We start from the raw sequence: 22627 nt of genomic DNA, 5'->3' as shown, positions 1-22627 counted from the left end.
CAGTTTTTAAATCTGCCCATTAATAAACAATTAAAACCAAAATCCCTAACAAGTCAGAGATAATAAATGCTCTCTACTTGGATGAGTGCAGTCCCCACAACACTCAAGAAGTTCAACATCAATTATGACAAAGTAGTTACCATAATTGGTATTTTACCCATTAAGCTTCCAGGCCACCTTCCCTGTAAGTATTTGATAGCTACAGTCCCAATTATTTACCTGATGCACTGTAGCAATTACCAAGGCTTCTTTAGCAACCCTTCCCATATCCACAGCCTCCACAACCTCGGAGGAAAAGGGCAGCAGATAAACTGAAATATCATCAATTTTCTACCATTTCTATTTAGACAAACATTCCTATTCCTTCATTGTCACCACACCTTGGAATTCCCCACCTGATTGAATTGTAGACGCATCATCACTAAACCAACTACAGTGGTTCAAGAAGGGGCTCATAACTATATTCTTAAGGACGACCATGGATGGGCAATAAATGTGGTATTGGTCCATGATTCCCACTCCAAGAAGGAATTATTTGAAAAGGGGGTAATAGTCTCATGAGAATTAAATTGGTATTCAGAATTAGTAGCACAAACCTGTTTTTGAATAACCTGGGAGTGAATACGTTAACAGCAAATTAACACAATCAAGGATATGCCATTTTATTTCTCTTATAGAATAGGAAGGTGACTGCAGAAATTGTCTGCCGGCTTGTATTGGTAATACAATTTGAAAGTTTAACAATTAGCACCTGTCTGCTTTCTAAAGCTGTAGCTCTGATAGCCTTGTGGCTGACCTTCAATTCACATGAATGGTAAATTGATTTGACTAATGCCTTTTGGTGCATAGTAGTATGTGTGATATATGCAGCACATGGTCCTTTCTGTTATGCTGTGCTTAAGTTACAAGGATACACAATTATGAGGAGTTGAATCTGTCTACATCTAAATGGAAACATGTGGAAGAAATCAAATCTGGGCGGCACGGTGGCAAGCACTGCTGCCTCATAGAGCCAGAGACCCGGGTTCAATTTCCGCCTCAGGCGACTGACTGTGTGGAGTTTGCACGTTCTCTGCGTGGGTTTCCTCCGGGTGCTCCGGTTTCCTCCCACAGTCCAAAGGTGTGCAGGTTAGGTGAATTGGCCATGCTAAATTGCCCGTAGTGTTAGGTAAGGGGTAAGTGTAGGGGTATGGGTGGGTTGCGGGTCGGTGTGGACTTGTTGGGCCGAAGGGCCTGTTTCCACACTGTAATGTAATCTAATAAATGTCCATCCCAGTATCCAGAAGCAATTTTCACTGTTTTATCTTGTGAATGAGGCAACTCTTCAGCTTTTGTTGTTTATAATTGCACATTGTCGATAGAATGGAATATTTTCTTGCCCAGCAAAAAGTTACTTTTTAAAAAAATTATAAATCATCTATGCTCTGAAATAGAAAATGCTGCAAATGCACAATAGATTCTGGCAGCATCTTTGGAGCAGTTAACAACTGAATTTTATGGTGCAGGCTAGCAGACAGTGGAAATCACAAAATGGGGATGGAGGGCCAGGCAGGGGTGCCAGATGGCCTATTGCCATCATGGTGGGGATCATGGAAATGTCCCCGCCACCCAGAGGTCAACAGGTATATTCATAATACTTTAAAATTTGCAAAAGTCACTTTGCACAACCATGGTCTACGCCAGAGCTTCAGGTCTTTCCCCAGAGGCTTCACTATTTCCTTACCTCTATAGTGTGTACGGACGTTGTCTTTTTAAAAACTGGAGATTGAAACTAAGAGCTGGTTTAAAAATCAGTGTTTGAAAGAGTGGTTGCCACAGGTTGCTGATTTGCAGCTTTCGTGTTGATTGATCTATGGACTAGTGACCCATTATCAATGGCAGAGACCTTCTAGGTGCCAACAATGTAGGCTCTTTTTTACTAAGGTGTCTCACCAAAGAGTGGAAGAAACCAGAGAAAAGTGATTGAAGCAATGTGCTGACCAGCAGAACAGTCATAAAGGTCATCTCAACCACAGAATCTGGAACAACACTATTAAACTGTCTTTTCAATCTTTCCCCTCTGTTCATAACTTATTTTACCCCATTTATTTATAGTGTGTTTGAGGAAATTTATAAACGAATGAGAATTTTAATTAGTTACATTATATATCAATGGTTTATACCTGTTTACCTACAGCTAAATTCTAATTACTTGTAATAAATGGTTATTTTTGTTCAATCCAGGAACTTGGTCTATGCTTTCTAGCCAGGTGTGAAAGTTAGGAAGTTTGCATACTTTACCAAATCTTTAACTTTTGTGATGACTCTGGAAATAACAGGATTCAATTTCCAGATTGCTAGCTCAGTGAGTCACAACAAATATCACCCACAGGCTTAAGCAATCAAGTACAGTTTCAGAGATTAGAAAACCAAGTAAAGTAATCAAGCACAGAACAATCAAACAATTGAACTCTACATCTCATCCCATAAAGGGATTAAAGCCAAAACAGCATCTTGTTAGTTCCTAGATTGACTGAAGGTCAAGATGGAGCTATTACAGAGATGGTGTGGGTCCTGATTTTCCAGTCTTCTATCAAGGCCATTGGCTTCCTCACGATATCCAATCTAACGTTCTTTTTTCAAGTAAAATGTACTTTTGATAGACATCCTCCCACAATCCAAAGATGTGTGAGTCAGGCAAATTGGCCATGCTAAATTGCCCATAGTGTTGGGTGCGTTAATCAGAGGGAAATGGGTCTGGATGGGTTACTCTTCGGAGGGTCAGTGTGAACTGTTTGGGCTGAAGGGCCTGTTTCCACACAGTAGGGAATCTAATCTAATCTAAAGATCTAATCTTCTATGGTTTGAAACTTACTTTCTTACATGCTTTGAATAGGAAAACATCGCACATGATTACCGATTTCACTATTTACTGCAATTTTTCACAGGAGGTTGCTAAGACACTGTAGAGTCATTGATGTTTTAGTCAGTAAATTAGAGTTGAGTCTATTGAGATTTGAGTTTTTTGATTTGACTTGGGCAATATTGGCTCAACAACATTCTTCAGTTTGAAAACAAAAGGGTTTTAGTTTTAATCCTTGCACAATTAATGTTTTGGTATGAACATGACGTTGTTGTGATTCCAGCTGATGGTAATACTGGACAAGTTGAAATCCAGAGTGAAACTTGGTTTGATATTTTGTAATTATACAATTTAGCCACATGGCAGTCAGTCACTTAACATTCGTATTAAGTTGCCAATGTACATTTTGCAAAAGAATATAAATTTATCACATAAAAGAAATTTTTAAAAATCAGAAACAGCAAAGAGATTCAACCCTTTTTCCATTAATATTCATTCCAGGTCACTTAACCTCAGTGAAGTATTACTCCCGTTCGAACTGTAATATTTCTTAGTGAACTGACAAGGTGTTCTTTTGGCAATTTTCTGCTCATGCAATAGATCATCAAAAGTTATTGTTCTACCATCAAAAGGAAGGGTGCTTGATTCTACTTAAGATGTTGCAACAGTAACTTCTCCATGTAGCATATTTCCACACATTAAAAAAGTGATTGTTCTTTAAAAATACTCCATTAATTGTGAAATGATTTGGAATGATCATAAGTAGTAATAATAACAGTATAACTGCAGGTTATTTCTCACTTTAATTTAATACATTCCCCTGATTCGGTCCCCCAATGAATAAGAGCAATTTTGTCAAATCTTAGAACCAGTATTTGCTTGGACTAATTTTGCAAGAATTCATTTCAGCAAAGTTCTCTCTAGAATCTTGAAAAAATCAATTAGAGAACACAGTCACTTGATCAAAGAAAATAGGGTGAAAGAAATTCCTCAGTATAGGAATAATCTCCTGGAGATGGCTGTGAGCATTTTATGTATAAAGGTTTAAAATGTTATTGTGATTTTCGTTCTCTGTTGTTTATGCCATGGTGGTAAATGTAGCACAACTCTTTGTGTTAATCCATTCTTGGTAGCACAATGGAATTTACCAGACACATGCCCTTATACTTGTGCTGCTTTAATGAAGAGGAGGATAAGCAGAAACATGCCAGGTCAATACAGGCCTGGATTCAATTGCAATATATCCCGAATACTAGACCAGATCTTTCCTAAAATATCAATAGGATCCTAAATTGATTCATGAAAGTGACAATAAATTTAATTCCTGGGGCAGGACTTTTCAGATCATGGTGTTATGACCAGGGATAGTAAGCCAAACCAAGTCGACCTTACTATCATCGGATTTGTGACTTGTGAAAACAAAATATTCAATGACCATTAAAATTTGCCTAATTGATCCTAACAAAACCTTATGAATAGCAGATTTTGGACTTAAGCAAAAATTAACACTTTATTAGTCATACTGTAACTTTAGCTGGACAAAACTAAACAACATGTTAATCTAATTAATATCCATGATTTAAACTCACAACCCATTTGCACACAGACAGACAGACAGATCCAATTAAGGGATAAATTAAAAAGAACAATAAAAGAATTGCAATTTACTATTTATCAGGGACGCGAAGGCCCAGTGGTATTATCACTGAACTGTTAATCTAGAGACTCAGGTAATGTTCTGGAGGCTTAGGTTTGAACCTTACCATGCCAAATGGTGGAATTTGAATTCAATGTAAACCTGGAATTAAGAGTAGAATAATGACTATGAACCTATTATTGATTGTCAGAAAACCCCATCTGGTTCACTATTGTCCTTTAAGGAAGAAAACTGCCATCCTTATCCGGTCTGGCCTACATGTGACTTCAGACCCATAGCAATGTGGTTGACTCTAAACTGCTCTCTGGGCAATTAGGGATGGGCATTAAGTGCTAGTCTAAGCAGTGACACTCCTATCCCATGAATGAATTAAAAAAGGGAACCATTTCAAATAATGGATGCCAAGTCTTCATGCAATCCTTGGCTAATGAATTAATCACAGGCACAATTCAAAGTCCTTTATATTAGATTCCCTACAGTATGGAAACAGGACCTTTGGCTCAACCAGTCCACACTGACCCTCCGAAAATTAACCCACCCAGACCCTTTTCCCTCTGATTAATGCACCTAACGCTCTGGGAAATTTAGCATGGCCAATTCACCCAACCTGCACATCTTTGGACTGTGGGAGGAAACAGGAGGAACCCAGAAGAAACCCACGCAGACACGGGGAAAGTGTGCAAACTCCATACAGATAGTCACTCGAGGTTGGAATAAAACCTAGGACCCTGGTGCTGTGAGGCAGCAGTGCTAACCACTGAGCCACCGTGCCACCCCAAATGAGGTGACATTATGTAATAATGAGATGCTAAAGAATGAAAATAGGCCACTAACGACGTTTTCACCCAGGTGTTAAAACCTTATGCAGAAAATTGGACATTTTTCTCAATGCCAAAACGCAACTTTCTATTCCCACCATATCTTCCCAGTATCATTCCTTAAGTTTGGTGCCCAGAATGGATGACTCCAGCGGAGGCCTAATCATTGGCTTTGGAATGTTTTTGAATTCTGTGCCTCTTGATCTAACATATTTTTAACATTGTTCTCAATGTGTCCTATCACTCTTGAATATATTTATACACATATTCTCTCTGTTCCTGTTTACAGCTAAAAAAATTGTAATATAGAGTTCATATTGCCCTGCCTCAATCTGCCTGCCAAACTGTTAAACTTCACCATTCTGTGTTATATTTTATGCATCTATTGTGCAAGTCTGCAGATGTCCTGCTGATTCTTGTTACAGTTTATTTCTTTGCTTAGTACAGGTGCATTTTCAAATTTTCCTGATCTGAAAATGCCAGATTTTCAGATTATAACAGATTAGACATCCTAGATGTTGGAGCATATTGTCCTTTGACCATCATTAAATTGGTTATCACCATTCCAGCTTTGCATATCTTTGAAAGTAGGTTAGCTTATTGTTAGATGAATATTTGCATTGCAATTCATTGATTGGTTGTGACTTCTGTTTAGGATCCAGAGTTCAGAGACCAGTGCATTTTGCCTTGAAACTAGTCACATATGGCTCAGTCTTGTTCAGTTAGATATGCGCCTTAAAGTTCTGTCAGTAAATGACTTTTTAAAAGGTTATATCTGTATCTAAAAACATGGGAAGATAAAGCTCACTGTTACTATCACAATTATTGTCAGTCCAGATGATAATCTATGCTTTCCAAAGAACTAGCTTGTGCAGCTAAACATTTCCAAGGTGTTAATGTCTGCCATACTTTAATGGTTAATGCTTTAAGGTTTAAGTGTTAATGTCTGCCATGACATTAGATGTTAATGTCTGCTGTACTTTGCAGCAAATAGAATGGAATACTTTGAAATATAGGAGTACATTTTTCTCTCATGAGCCTACCACATAAGCACTTCAGTTAAGACAAGAAAACAATTACTAGAAAGAATTCTGAAAGTAATAACCAACTTTCAGCACAAGCAATGCTGAACAATCAGTTATCCTCATATTTCCTGCAAATATTATTCTAGAACTCATGCTGAATGCAATGTGGAAAGCCTTTATTAGCTTATATTAGGCAGTCAGAGCATGTGCATTATTGTTTGCCATGATGATACCAGTTGCTATGAGGTTTGCCAATGAATTTCAATTAAGTACAGCACACTTTCTTCTGGTTAAAAAGTCTCACCAAGCAGCAAGTCTCCTCTATAATCATTACGGGCAGAATATTCCTCTTGGTTTTCCAATAGTTTAGGCCTGACTTTCAACCTATAAATGTGTGGAGAAGAAAAGCCAGCAATCATAGGGTGAGCAAGCTAATATGATCTGAGAGATTAAAAGATGTGAAAGACTAGGACCCAGCTGCGAACTTCAGAAAGGCTAAACGTAACATCTAGATTACCTCTAGAGAGATATTTCAACAACATTTCCACGCAAGATCAATACACACTTTTTAATGTATAGCATAATAAAACTTAAGTGTCTACAAATTTAAAGAAATAAAACAAATGTAATCCTAAATTTTTAAACAAATACATTAAAATATATTAACAAGGAGAAACACACCCTAAAAAAAGAGAAAAGCAGGAATGGAATGGGGTAATTTTGACAAATAAAACACACTTACATTAAAATAAGTTACTGGAAAAATGAGACCCGTCTACTGCTCTCAGCTGTTTCCATTTCCTACCCAAGTACAGGAGATCCCTGGGCCGCAGATTTGAGCTACAAGAGGCAGGAACAGTCTGAAGAATCTCAAATAAACTTTCATTATCAATAGTCCACTCCTGCTAATTATCTAGTAGTTCGAATTCAATAATTTCCACAAAGGACTGTGTTGGTTGTAATCAGAATTTGAATAGTTGTAATGAATTCGGCATGTTTTTAAATTTTGTAATGAAATATTTAACATATTTATGTTCATTTTATTTTCTTTCTTTATGTTGTTCCTGAACTAAAATTTCAAATGCTCAACTTTATTTGAAAAGATATGCTTGTACCCCTGCCAGTATAGTCATAGTATTTTTTTTTGTAGCAAAGAATAATTGAGTAAATAATTCTATGGCAAAGAATTTTCTGCAATTAGTTGACAGCTTGAATTGAACATTTCCTAATGTACAGATAATGGAACAGCATTTACGACATGAACATAAGCCTTGACTTGAATGGTTGCATTATGCCACTGCCTCTGGGCTCGAGTTCAATTCAGAAGCGAGTTACACGAGTGAAATATTGAGTAGTGCTGCAGTGTGGGAGGTATGATCTTTTGGATGAGACATTAAACAAGTCCTGCCTACTGCCTTCAATGAACAATCTCTCTGTGTTTTTACTCAGACCACCAATTATATCTCTACAACATCATTCAACTCGGCCCACCTCAGCTCCACTGCTGCTAAAACCATCATCGGTGCCTTCAGTACTTTTAGACTTGACTATTCTATTACACATCTGAGCATCATTCCACTCTACCATCTGTAAACTTTGCTTGTGGATTGTGGGCATGAGTGGTTACAGCAGCATTTATTGCTGTTTTCTAATTACCCTGGAGAAGGTAGTGGTGAGCCATCTTTTTGAACTATTGCAATCTGTGTGGTGCAGGTGATGGCATTCCCATGTGTCTCCTGTCTCCATCCTCCAGGTGGTAAAGACACAAGTTCGGAAGCTGCTGTTATAGGAACCTTGGTAAGTTACTTCAGTCCATCTTGTACATGGTACACATTGCCACCACCACTGTGTGTTCATGATGAAAGAACTATATGTTTAAGTTGGTGAATGGGATGACAATCAAATGAAAATTCTTTTTTCAGGATGGTGTTGAGCACTTACCCAGGCAATTGAAGAGTACTCCCATCACACTCCTGGATTGGTAGGCAGGCATTAAAAACACTATACTTATTGCCACAGAATTCCTAGCCTCTCACCTGCTCTTGTAAAGTGTTTTTGAAGTCACCCAAGTCTCTCCCAGTTTCTCACACCAACTCTGATACATTCATCAGCCCAGGTAGACAAAGCCTCAACTTTAATATGCTACTTTTATTTTCAAATCTCTCCATTGTTTCACAGCTCCTTATCCTTGTCATCAACTTCAGCTCTAAAATCCTCCAAGATATCTGCACTTCTCACATTTTGGCCTCTTCAGCATCCCCAATTTTAATCACATCTTCATTGACAGTCTGGTCTTTATCGGTCAATGCCCTAAAGTCCGGACTTCCTTTCATAAACTTCTCCACCTTTAAGTAAACCTACCTCTGATCTGCCTTGATGTCTCATGTGGTTCACTGTCAGATTTGTTTCCTAAAATTCCTCTGAAGCACAAAGGGATATTTTACTAAGTCAAAGGTGTTATATGATGCAAGCTGTTGTTGATGTGAACAATCTCTTGGCATTTTTCAGAGGAGAAGTCTCTCATTGATCTGGCCAACAATTAACTACCCAAACAATATCACCAAAAATACTTTATTTGGGCACTTAACTCAGTGTTGCACATTGGGACTTTGCCACACACAAATTGGTTGCCATATTGTAGAAATGCAAAGTTCTTTATTTTTGTTTTGCCAGAGAAGGATGAAAAATTAATATTAAATCTACATACTGACACATTTGTCACCCATACACTGAAAACAACGCTGAAACACAAAAAATTGCAGTGTCAGATGCAAAATGACTGTGGTGTAACAACAAACCATTTCAGAACTTAATTTGCTGACGACCATTTTAAGAACGAAGTGCAATCTTGTAGCAATCTAAAAAGCAATTTGTGACACTTTGAGAAACTAATCTGTGTGGATAATATCAGACATTTAGAAGGTGAACATGAGAAGGTGGTAGTATATTATGAGATATAATGGTGTCACTGAGGTGTCAGCTGCATGCCATATCACTGCAGCTTAAGTTGTACTGTCGATGCGGAAACCCGGTAAATAATTGACCAAAAATATTTCTGTTGTAGTGACCGACAATTTATTGTAATGTGTTTTGAAAAATGTAAACATTTGGAACAAAAACAAAGAACAAAAAGAATTACGGCACAGGAAAAGCCCTTCAGCCCTCCAAGCCTGCACTGATCCAGATTCTCTATCTGAACTCTCCGACTATTTTGTAAGGATCTGTATTCCTCTGCTCCCTGCCCACACATGTACCTGTCTGGATACATCTTAAATGCTGCTATCATGCCTGACTCTACCACCTCCACTGGCAATGTGTTCTAGGCACCCACCACTCTCTGCATAAAGAACTTACTATGTGTATCTCCCTTAAAGATTTCCCTTTCACCCGAACTCGTGGCTCCTAGTAATTGAGACCCCTACTATGGGAAAAATATTTTTGCTATCCACCCTGTCTATATCTCTCATGATTTTGTAGACTTCAATCAGGTTCACCCTCAAACTTTGTCTTTGTTATCTTAGCTAGGACGTTTGTTTAACCAGGATGATTAGATTTGCCAAGCTCTGGGCCCTGGAGGAGGTCTCCCAAGTTAATACGGGTATAGATGCAAAGCTCCCATTCCTTTGATTGGGAGCTTTATGCCGAGCATAGCTGATCTGTATTTTGTGTTTTTTTGGGTTTTTTTTTGCTTTACTTTCTTTTTTTTGGTGTTGCTTTGCACAGTGTTAGGGTTTGCTTTGTATTATAGAGTAGGTTAGTAGTTAGTAGATAGTAGTTGTATTGCAATTTGTGTTTTTCTTTCTTTTTATTATACTGATATTTGTTATTGATTGTTTTTTCAATAATTTTATATGTTTGTAAAGTTAAAAAAATTTGCTAATAAATATATTTACAAAAAAAACGCGTTGTCATTCCACTGAAAATAAACCTGATCTACTCAACCTCTCTTCATAGCTAGCACCCTCCATACCAGGCAACATCCTGGTGAACCTCCTCTGCTCCCTCTCCAAAGCATCCACATCCTTTTGGTAATGAGGCGACCAGAACCGTATGCAATACTCCAAATGTGGCTGAACCAAAGTCCTATACAACTGTAACATGACCTACCAATTCTTGTACTCAATACCCCGTCCGATGAAGGAAAGCACGCCGTATGCATTCTTGACCGCTCTATCAACCTGTATTGCCAATGGACCTGAGCACCCAGACCACTGTTATCTCTGGTTTGTTACCCATGCCACGTGCTAGTGAAGTGAGGAATAGGGAGAGAGAGCAGTTGAACATGTGGCTACAGGGATGGTGCGGGAGGGAGGGATTCAGATACCTGGATAACTGGGGCTGATTCTGGAGCAGGTGGGACTTCTACAAACAAGATGGTCTACACCTGAACCAGAGGGGTACCAATATCCTGTGTGTGTGTGTGTGTTGGGGAGTGTGGGGGGGGGGGTGGAGAGGTGAATTTGCTAATGCTCTTTGAGAGGGTTTAAACTAATTCAGCAGGGGGATGGGAACCTGAATTGTAGCCCCTGTGTACAGGAGGTTGAGACTAGTGAGGCCATAAATAAGGTTTCAAGGTTGCAACAGTGTACCAGCAACCAGGAATGTGGTTTGAAGTGTGTGTGCTTCGACTTCAGGAGCATCTGGAATAAGATGGGTGAGCTTGCAGCATGGGTTGGTACCTGGGACTTTGATGTTGTGGCCATTTTGGAGACATGGATAGAGCAGGGACGGAATGGTTCTTGAAGTTTCCGGGGTTCAGATGTTTCAGTAACAACAGGGAAGGTGGTAAAAGGGGGGAGGTGTGGCATTGTTAGTCAAGGACAGTATTACGGTGGCTGAAAGGATGTTTGACGAGGACTTGTCTGCTGAAGTATAATGGGCTGAGGTTAGAAACAGGAAAGGAGAGGTCACCCTGTTGGGAGTTTTCTATAGGTCTCCGAAAAGTTCCAGGGAGTTGGAGAAAAGAATTGCAAAGATATTCTGGATAGGAGTGAAAGTAACAGGGAAGTTGTTATGGGGGACTTTAACTTTCCAAATATTGACTGGAAATACTGTAGTTTGAGTACTTTAGATGGGTCAGTTTTTGTCCAATCTGTGCAGGAAGGTTTCCTGACATAGTATGTAGACAGGCCAACAAGAGACGAGGCCCATTGGATTTGGTACTGGGTAATGAACTAGACCATGTGTTAGATTTTGGAGGTAGGTGAGCACTTTGGTGATAGTGATCCCAATTTGGTTACGTTTATTTTAGTGATGGAAAGGGATAGGTATATACCACAGGGCAAAAATTATAAGGGGGTGAAAGGCAATTATGATGTAATTAGGCAAGATTTAAGATGCATAGGATGGGGAAAGATGGGTACAATTGAAGTGTGGAGCTTGTTCAAGGAACACACACTAAATGTTCTTGGTAGGTATGTACCTGTTAGGCAGGGTGGAAGTGATTGTTCGAGGGAGCTGTGGTTAACTAAAGAAGTTGAATCTCTTGTAAAGAGGAGGAAGGAGGCTTATGTAAAGGTGAGACATGAAGACTCAGTTAGGGTACTTGAGAGTTACGTGTTAGCCAGGAAGGACCTAAAGAGAGAGCTAAGAAGAGCCAGGAGACATGAGAAGTCTTTAGCAGGTAGGATCAAGGAAAACCCTAAAGCTTTTTATAGGTATGTCAGGAATAAAAGAATACTAGAGTAAGATTAGGGCCATTAAAGGATAGAAGTGGGAAGATGTGTGCAGATACCAAGGAGATAGGAGAGGTGCTAAATGAATATTTTTCATCAGTATTCACACAGGAAAAATACAATATTGTCAAGGAGAATACTGAGATACAGGCTATTAGACTAGATGGGATTGAGGTTCATAAGGAGGTGTTAGCAATTCTGGAAAGTGTGAAAATAGCTAAGTTCCCTAGGCCAGATGGGACTTATGCTAGTATTCTCTGGGAAGCTAGGGAGAAGATTGCAGAGCCTTTGGCTTTGATCTTTATGTCATCATTGTCTACAGAAATACAGCCAGAAGACTGTAGGATAGCAAATGTTGTCCCCTTGTTCAAGAGGGGGTGTAGAGAGAACCCTGGTAATTATAGACCAGTGAACTTTTCTTTGGTTGTGGGTAAAGTATTGGAAAGGATAATAAGAAAGAGGATTTATAATCATCTAGAAAGGAATAAGTTGATTAGGGACATCAACATGGTTTTGTGAAGGGTAGGTTGTGCCTCGCAAAACTTATTCAATTCTTTGAGAAAGTGACAAAACAGGTGGATGAGGGCTAAAAGGTTGATGTGGTGCATGTGGATATCAGCAAAGCATTTAATAAGTTTCTCCATGGCAGGCTATTGCAGAAAATACAGAGGCATGAGGTTGAGGGTAATTTAGTGGTTTAGATCAGAAATTGGCTAGTGTTAAGACAGAGGGTGGCGGTTGATGGGAAATGTTCATCCTGGAGTTCAGGTACTAGTGGTGTACCGCAAGGATTTGTTTTGGGGCCACTACTGATGAGGGCCAAGAAGGATGGGATAGTAAATTTGCAGATGACGCTAAAGTCGGTGGAGTTGTGAATAATGTGGAAGGATGTTGGAAAGAGTAACAGCAATACAGAGCTCATGGTAAGATTCTTGGTAGTGTGGATGAGCAGAGAGATCTCAGTGTCCATGTGCATAGATCCCTGAAAGTTGCCACTCAGGTTGATAGGGTTGTTAAGAAGGCGTACAGTATGATAGCCTTTATTGGTTGAGGGGTTGAGTTTTGGCGCCATGTGGTCTTCTTGCAGTTGTACAAAACCCTGGTGCGGACGTACTTGGAGTATTGCGTAGAGTTCTGGTCGTCACATTATAGGAAGGATGTGGAAGCATTGAAAAGAGTGCAGAGATTTACTAGGACGTTGCCTGGTATGGAGGGAAGGTCTTATGAGGAAAGGCTGAGGGACTTGATGCTGTTTTCATTAGAGAGAAGGTTGAGAGGTGACTTAATAGAGACATACACGATAACTAGAGGATTAGATAAGGTGGACAGTTTATCTATTCCTCTGATCATCTTGTATGTCTCTATTACAAAAGTCATTTTCCTTGGATGGTGATGGCTAGCATGAGGGGACATAGCTTTAAACTGAGGGGTGATAGATATAGGACAGATGTCAGAGGTAGGGTCTTTACTCAGAGAGTAGTCAGGGCATAGAACGGCCTTCCTGCAACAGCAGCAGACTTGCCAACTTTAAGGGCAGTTAAATGGTCATTGGATAAACATATGGATGATAATGGAATAGTATAGGTTAGATGGGCTTCACATTGGTTTCACAGGTCGGCACATTACTGCGCTGTAATGTTCTATGTTCTCTCTGCACATCAATTTTCCCCAGGGCTTTTACATTTACCGCACAGTTAACTCTTGAATTCAATCTTCCAAAATGCCTCTTCTCGCATTTGTCCCGAATGAACTCCATCTGCCATTTCTTCTCCCATCTAACTATATTCTGCTGTAATCTCTGACAGTCCCTTTCACTATTTGCTACTCCACCAATCTTAGTGTCAACTGCAGAGCTGCTAATCAGACCACCAATACCTTCCTCCAGATCATTTATGTACATCACAAACAACAGTGGTCCCAACATGGATTCCTGTGGAAGATCACTGGTCACAGGTCTCCATTTGGACAAACTCCCTTCTATTACTACTCTCTGACTTCTGTTGTCCAGGCAGTTCTCTATCCACAGTTCTCTAGTTTACTACTTGTACTTATTCGGAAGAACATGATAGATGTAAATGCAGGTGCAGGGCTCAAAAACAGCAACACATTGTCCAGGTTTTATTCATAAGTTAAAAGATCATATGAACTTAAGACATATTCCTGTTTTGTAACACAACCTTTGCAGTAAAACAGAACAAAATGGATGGAAGAGTGCAGGACAACTGGATTTTTCTCAGCAAATTTCAGGGCATTAAGTATCATTTAATTTGGCACTTTTATTTAAATACTAGATGTACAATGCTACTTGCACAATATTCCTGTACTGGTCTTGAGATAATGGATTACAAGGAAATACATTCAATGCCACTAAACAAACTGTTTTTGTAAATGGAGAATGTCAATTTTATTAGCAGCCAATAAGGATTGCACATGCTGGAAGTCATGTCAATTTTATTGTTGCCTTTTTATTATATTTAAATATTTTCATATCCATGTTATAGTCTGTAGTATGGATACCACTGCTAAGTGTTGACCTATCCAACATGAGAGACTGCTGAAACACACTGAGAATCAGGGAAAACATAAAGCCAAAAGATATTTAGTATAATGAAACAAAAATATTTCACAGGCCAGTCACCTGCCAGCCATGGGTCTGTACTGAAGTTCTCGCTCAAACTGCTCTGCTGTCAGACTACCTTCAATAGCCTTACAGCCAGGATTGAACACAGAGTATGCGCTAACTTCACCTTGCTTCTTCTTGGATGGGTCTCGGGTCCCAACATAAATCCAATAAAACATTGACAGTACGAAATATGCCAGGCCAAACTCCAGCTCAATGAAGAGACCGAGTAGGACCAGCCAGAGCAGGAATTTCAGGATCGTCACGGCTGTGAAGATAGAGTGATCAGATTCAACAGGTTCTGCTAGAGATCTCTCATTGGACCAACTGTGGTCAATTTCTTCCTTTACCTGAAAGTAAAACAAATTCCTGTTTTAAACTGAGGATCAATAATGCTAGTCCAGTTTCTTATTTTTGGAGAAAACCCGTGTGTTTTACTTTACATTCACTTCATTGATAACTCACTGCTGTAGTTGCAACGACTGCAATAGCGAAAGCAGTCAAGATCAAACCAAAATGAGTGCTAAATAATGTCAGACAAGTCAAGCCATGATACGTGAAATAAGAGCAAGTGCTGGAAGAAATCAGCAGGTTTGACAGCATCTGTGGGGGGAGGGGGGGAGGGAGAGAGTGAGAGAGACAGAGAGAGTGAGAGAGAGAGAGAGAGAGAGAGAGAGACAGAGTTAATATTGTGACATAACTCTTCTTTCGAAGAACAGTCATGCTGGAGTTGAAGCATTGACTCTTTTTCTCTTCACAGATGCTGCTAGCCCTGCTGAGTTTCTCCAAAACTTTGTTTCTATTTCTGGTTTCCACCATCCGTAGTAGTTAGTTTTTATTTAAGCTGTGATACATCACTGTTCCTGAGAAAAACAGATAAATCAATCTGGCATCAGAATGGTGGGAAGACATACTCTGATAATGGGTAGGAGGGGGTTGAATAAATATTTGAAAAGTAAAAGTTTGTAATACTATGGAGAAAGAGTGGGGAATGGATCTCATTGAATAACTCAATGAACTATTGCAATCTCAACAGGCTGAAAGGCCTCTTTCTGTGCAGTAATATTCTATGCATCACCCATCCTCATTCTAGACTGCCTCTCCGTCAGTCACTCAGTATAATCTCAGTATAAATCTTTTAAATAACTGAAAAGATTCTGTCAGAGTGCAGTGACTAGATATTTAATCATCAGCAGCATGCACAGCAGGTCACACACTTAAACCAATGTAAGTAATTCACTTTGAATACAAAGTTCACAAATTTCTCAGCTTCCTTATTTTAAAATACTACCATTCTGTCGAAATTTTTTTTGGAAAAAAAAACCCTCAGTTAAGTTCCCCTGAATAGACTTTCTTTGGCAGGGATTATTGTGCTTTCAACAGCCCACATGCAGGCAAGCAAAGTCATGTGGATACTAGACAAGATACTCATGTTGTGCTATAAGAGGCCAGATGATTTTTCTAGCACAGGAAGGTTGCTTCAGAAGCAAGAATTACTTAAGTTGAGAACAAGCCCCTTCAGTTCCTATGTTCTATTGCTGCAACACAAGTACTGCAAAACCTGCAGCAATTCCAAGAGGCCCCTGATCACCCCATTTCTCAAAATACTTAGGGTCAGGCTACAGCATCTTGCCAGTTGCATCTGCGCCTTGATGGCAAAAAAAAACTCAGAAATCAAGAGATCATTTAAAAGGAAAACAAGTGAATAAATTTTGACAGAACATTGAAGTGTTGGTTAGATGTGAATTATTCAGAGCTGACTCATACATGATAAACAGTCTTTTATCATTCTGTTACATCATGGAAGATAAGGGTCTGTTTCCACCTCGCGTTCTGGAAGCTGTTCAGTTCCATCCTGTGAAATTCGATTTTCACTTACACAAACAGTGCTAATAGGATAATTCAGAAATGAAACGCAAAATGAACTGCCATCAGTATCACTAAAAAAAAAGCAAAAACTTTATAGGAAAACAGTGAATTCATGTTGTTTGGGAGTTTTGCAATTAACTTTCATTAATTACTTATTATTGTTCTTGGGATATTTCAACCACAGAAACACAAAAGGCATTTTTCAAGGCTCTCAGCCCACACTGGAAAGATCTCTCTCGTATATCATTCATCCAATTAAATTCATTGAAACAAAAAAATTCTCAACAAAAACTCTGCAATGTCACCTTTAAATGATAAGGCTGAACTACTGCCAATCTTGGATGATCACATTGAAGAAGGGCTTATGCCCGAAACGTCGATTCTCCTGTTCCTTGGATGCTGCCTGACCTGCTGCGCTTTTCCAGCAACACATTTTCAGCTCTGATCTCCAGCATCTGCAGTCCTCACTTTCTCCTCTGATCACAACATCTATCAGGATCAAGTTTATCAGAAAGTAATCTGTGCTTTGGCTGTAAAATGTTAAAGCCCCAATCTACACGTGAAATATGGAAGAGATTTCATTGATAACACTCATCTTTTAAATGACATTTCAAGTACTCAAGTAAAGTGAGTGTAGAGTGTAAAGTAAAGAAAGTGAAACAGACCACTTTTTATGAAAAGCTTGGTCAGATTTTTAAGCAAAATCTTTATATTTTCCAATTTAAAGTCACAAAATGCAAGATTGAGGAGTCCAACACACACAATGTGACTGCAGTTACATAGCAATGAGCAGTTTAGACATCAGTAGAAAGTGAAATGTCATTGTACTGTTGGAGCAGGTTCAGTTTGTAGCACTGACAACAGATCATGCCAAACAATCTTTTGTACACTGTATAATCTGTTGAGTCTTGCGACTGCAGCTTCGTCCCTCTATTCCAGTACTCTCAGGCTCGCAATTCCATCCTGCACCAGCTCATCCAAATGCTATTGTCAGGGTTCTACCCTGATCAAGTCCTAATCAACAAACACACCTTAATTTCACCAAAACTGGTACCTGTCCAGCCAACATCTCCAATTTAAAGTTCACATCCTTAGAAGAAGAAAGGAAATCCTCACTGCTATCCCCGAGCAGCTAGAGGAGCAAGAAAGAAATCCACAAAAGGAGTTGGCATTCCTTCTGTAAGAGAGAGAGGCAGCATAAAAGGGAAAGAGCGAGTCTGAAAAACAAGTCAAGAAAACCAAAATGGGACATCCCAACACCAAGAGAATGACTGGGTATCATTTACAGCTTGGTATTTACTGGTAGATTAATGGTGATTGCTTGTGGTGGTTAGTAACGGTGGGTACATTTTGTAGTGCATATCATTTTAGTCAGATTATCTGAAGAAATAGATTATTTGGGGGGAAATAACATGGTCGGGTATCTGGAACAGGGTGCCCTGGAAAACTATAGCTACAGAAAATATCAATTGCTTAAGCTAAGAGCTTCTGTGCTTGAGTATGTACATTCAGGCAAGATCTTTGTGGGTGGCATATTTCAGGAACTGTCATCCCACAACTCCAGACTCTTCATGGAAGAGATTGGGAACCAGCACGAAAAACAGTTAGGCAGTGCAGGAGGCATACCATGGCTGTGCAATAGCTGAGGAGAATGGAATCACAACCATAACACTGTGCTTGGTTTGGTTGGGGCAGCATACAAAATATTGTAGAACTGGATTTGCTATAAATTATTTTAATTGTTGGGAATAGCCACTCATTGCTACAATCAAAAACACCAGTCAAACATGACGTGTTGGTCTGGCTGCTGACATCATAAAAGAAAGGGTTTTGATGATTGCAGGGTATTCCACAAAGGGAAAACCAGAAGTTATAATCCATACTGGAGGCTGTACGTTCAATGGGGAAAATATTATGTTTCTATAGATAAGTTTCCAAAGCTGGGAAAAGATTAAAGACAGGGTCTCCAGGGTGATAAACTCTGGATTACCAGCGACCACAGAAAAAGGAACATAAAATGACAGCAAAGCTGAGGTTCCACATTAGAGCTATCTAGTGGCTAGATCCTGCAATCACTTTAGTGATAGTGACATATCCAAAATGTAAACGGAAATGTTGACTAGCGATCAACACTGGTAAATTACAGGTAAATGTTGCAGAAACAGGGAGTAAATCAGAAAATGCACATCCTTCACAAGCTTTAATTTATAAAGGGTGCTGCTTTTAAATGTGTTTTTATAAGCTATAGCCACTTGCAGAATGGTACTGAACAGACTCAGAAGACCAGGGCAGTCAGGTGGAGCAGAGTGAGGACGTGTGAGCAGGAGACCCTCCAGGCAAGGCTGCATGGAGTGTGAGGGAGCTGGAGATGCTCTCGGCTGTGCAGCTGGGAGTGTGGGGGAGCTGGGAGTGTGCTGCTGGGTCAGTGGGAGCTGCTGACCCTCCAGGCGGTGATGCTGACGCGGGCTGGAGGCCGCAGATTCTGGGAGAAAGAGGGTTGGTGACACAGGGAGAATATTGTCCCTGGCTCCACTCACACTGCTCTCGGGGGACTGCTGCCGGGACTCTGCCTCATCCCTCGGGGACCGGAACCACTCCAACAAGGCGCTGAAAACTCCGCGATCTCCCCAAAACGCCCTGTCCTTCCGCGGCCTCGACAACATCTGCCTGGCACGCCATTCTGCCAACTTCCGCTCCATCCTGCGGGGCGGAAGTGTCTGGCACCAGAGACTGTTCAACACTAAAAACCGTCCGACCCATCCAGCGGGGCGGAAGTGTCCGACACTAGGATTGTGCCCCCATTCTGAGGGGCGGACGTGTCAGACGGTCAAGACTGTCCCAATTGAAGTGAAACAAAATGCTGGGGATGTTGTGTGGGTTTGTGAGTCCGTGTGGACAGAGGAATAGAATTAACGGGTCGATCGTTCTTCGGAAAGCGCTGACAAACCTCCTGATTTTCTGTTTCTGACACCTTTATCTGATTAAAGGAACTGTCAGGGAGCCACAGTTTAAAGTTCACATTCATTATGGAACATTTCCTCATGGACGAGATTCTCACCATTTTCAGTTGGACATTAAATTAAAAGTTTTTCACAACACCTTTTATGTGATTTGAAAAAGAAACATTTTATTTAATGCAGACAGAATAAATAAAGGTCAACACCTCTCATTAATAGTGAGGATATAAAACTATATCTTAAGGATAACAAAGTTAAAAAAAGTCACACCACTCCAGGCTATAGTCCAACAAATTTAATTAGAAGCACTAGCTTTTGGAGCGCTGCTCCTTCATCAGGTGGTTGTGGACTACACAATTGTAAGACACTGAACTTTTGCTATAAATTCTGTGTCTTACAACTATGTACTCCACAACTACCTAATGAAAAAGGTAAAAACAATGACTGCAGATGCTGGAAACCAGAGTCTAGATTAGAGTGGTGCTGGAAAAACACAGCAGTTCAGGCAGCATCCGAGGAGCAGTAAAATTGACGTTTCGGGCAAAAGCCCTTCATTAGTGTGAGAAACAAAAGCTCACTCACTTTAATAATTTCAGTCCGAGACAAATATCTGAACAACAGCGTTGTTTTATTTATACACCTATAGGTGGGTGCTTTGTCTAATTACCAGGTAAGGCAATGACAAAATGCACAGTATATCCCAAAAAAACCCTTGCAATTTATACAGTTTCTTTTCCCATATGTTTTCCTTATTCCATTGTCTGTTCCCTGCTTCGCTTACGTCACAGATTTCCTTAAGACTTATCCCACAACTTCTGTTTATCCTGTCTTGTCCGTGACAAACTCTTATCTCTGACTCCCATAAGGGTGTTTGACGTCAGTCTATTGTAGATTATTGATTAGGCATATCTTTTCTTCTATCAGCATCTATTTCCATCCAGAGGCCACTTTGACCTCTTTGATTAGGGTTTGTTCCTGTGTCTCCGTGTAAGGGGGAAACAGATGCTTTCCTGTTTGCCCATATATCCACCATTGTTCTGTATTCACATCTCATGCTAACATATCCTTTCTTTTTGCTGAATATGTATTTTCTCATTCCTGTTCTGTATCAGAATTTATACTTGCAGAAATAACATTAATTCATTTATATCCCACAATTTCCCCTTTTTCTTTTCATTACTATCTGTTATCTTCTGCATTTTTGGCTCTTTTTTTTTAAACATTGTTCCCAAAATTCGCAAGCATTATTTCAGAGATTTCATCCATCTTAGTCTCACTCATCTCCTTATTATTTAGTTGATAAAGTTCCTCTGTCTGATTCCACTCAGGGGCATTCGTTTCACCAAGGCTGTTTCAATCAGCCTCTGGGTGAGCCCTCGTATACAGGGTATGACACAACAGCCAATGGCCACCAATACCCCGACTACTACTATCAGGGAAGTAAGGATAAAACCACCACCCCCTTTCTCTGCTAAAATCATATCAAGGGCTATTCTGTTTTCCCATGCCATCTTACTCGTCGCATCAAGCTGTTCTGATATTCCTTTAACCGCCTCTCTTGTATAATTTATAAATCGCTGTTGATTATAGAAAATGTAATTTATCCAGTCTACATTTTTATTAATTGTTGCCCACCAAAAGAGAGCTGACTCAAAGCCTGCTGCAATCTGGTTACGAGCTTTGAATTCAGGTACTCCCCTAGGGACTCCTACCGAAACAAGATAAATCCTGTCATCAAAAGAAGTAGCTAACAGTAATCTCTTACCCCTTCCCTTTTTCCCTACTATCTTTTCCTTCTCAAATGCCAAGGTAAATGGAATTGCCAATTGTACAATTGCGCATATCCCTTTCCAATCCGGAGGTAGGGTGGGTCTCAATATCTTTCCTACTCAGTACCACCACAGATCCACTCGGGGAACCTTTAGTGCTAAGTAGCTCCCTCCCATCTCCGTTTCGGTAACATTCTTAATCTCTGTACATAATTTCAGCTCCCCCAAATGTCTTGACCGACTCGTACCTCGCCTGTGCACACATGACGTGTGATTTCCAACTGCAGCGGAAAATGTGGGGGGAACCTTTGCATCTTTCTCCTCCAAGGGAGGGAACATCAGAGATAGGGAGGTACAATTCCTATCATTCCATGCAGTCTCATCCTGGTACAGGGCTATCATACATTTCATGGCCTTCCTGTCTCGCTGCCACCCGAGCGGAAAGGGAACCACCTGGGCCACTGGCCTCCCGGAGGCACATGCATAGCAATTGCTCTTATTCAGACTTTTTACAGTATACTTTACCCATTCAACCCAGGCATTTGCAACCCCGTACCCAGTCTCTATCTCGATGGTCTGTTTCAAATCCTTTACCTCTATAATTTTTACTACTTTAGGATCATCGGGAGGGGTGAAAGGTTGTATCTCATTACCCAGTAATTCTACCCGTTTTCCCTGTCCTACGCTAATTCGAAAACAACAGCCCACAAACTCCTTCCCATTTGCTTTCATTTCAATCCCAAATGTTCCATTTAATTGTACCTTATAAGTGCCACCTCCCAAAACTGCTTTGTGCCATGTGGTTTTCCTTATCGTTAAATATATGGGGTTACACTTTTTATCGGGACAATCGATGCTGGTCGAAAGGGGGCCCGGTGTATTGTGACAAGACCATTATACCAGGTACCATCCCCGAGGCCATCCCCATAGGACTTAAGATGTATCTCTGAGTTGCGGTATTGTCTCTGATTAGCTACATTCCCACAATTTACTAAGCTACATACATCAGTGTCTATTACTTGTGGATTATCAGACTCAGGAACCATTAATAATACATATGAAAATGATATGTGACAAAATCCCAATACCAAGAGGACTAGCATCATAACTCTAAGCATTCCAAGTATTCTAATCATTATGCTAAAACACAAAAAGGCTTAATATACAATCTTACAGAAACAATCCCGCGCTCGCGTCGCCACTGTATAGTCAATTACTCAAAGTCTCTTTAGTCTGAGTTTCAGCGGGTCTTGCGTTGATTCGGCTGTCCAGACTTCTTCCTCAACTGGAGGGTCCACTGGCCCTTTAATCCGAGTATAATGAGTCCAGCCTTTCTCCACCGTCCTTATTGCCGTTTCGGTAGACAAAAGAGCCTGGTATGGCCCTTCCCAGTCC

The 22627-nt window shown here is 40.1% G+C and overlaps 1 protein-coding gene across 4 annotated transcripts in view; it reads right to left on the bottom strand.

The window, feature by feature from the left end:
* Positions 1–19429, bottom strand: part of saysd1 (SAYSVFN motif domain containing 1) — a 142339-nt gene extending 122910 nt beyond the window's left edge. For 2 of the 4 annotated variants that reach the window (XM_043713798.1, XM_043713799.1), the window contains exons 1-2: positions 19044–19428; positions 14656–14987 (exon numbers count right to left, since the gene is read on the bottom strand). In XM_043713798.1, coding sequence (XP_043569733.1) covers positions 14656–14987; positions 19044–19205 — 494 coding nt within the window. In that variant the 5' untranslated portion in view covers positions 19206–19428. Of the gene's footprint in view, positions 1–14655; positions 14988–19043 lie in introns of all 4 variants that reach the window. The other 2 variants (XM_043713797.1, XM_043713800.1) reach the window with 2 other exon arrangements.
* Positions 19430–22627: the final 3198 nt, after the last annotated feature.

Source organism: Chiloscyllium plagiosum, chromosome 23 (assembly GCF_004010195.1).
Source record: "Chiloscyllium plagiosum isolate BGI_BamShark_2017 chromosome 23, ASM401019v2, whole genome shotgun sequence".
NCBI lineage: Eukaryota > Metazoa > Chordata > Chondrichthyes > Orectolobiformes > Hemiscylliidae > Chiloscyllium > Chiloscyllium plagiosum.
Note: the sequence above shows the minus strand (reverse complement) of the source record. Positions and strands in the feature narration are given on the sequence as shown.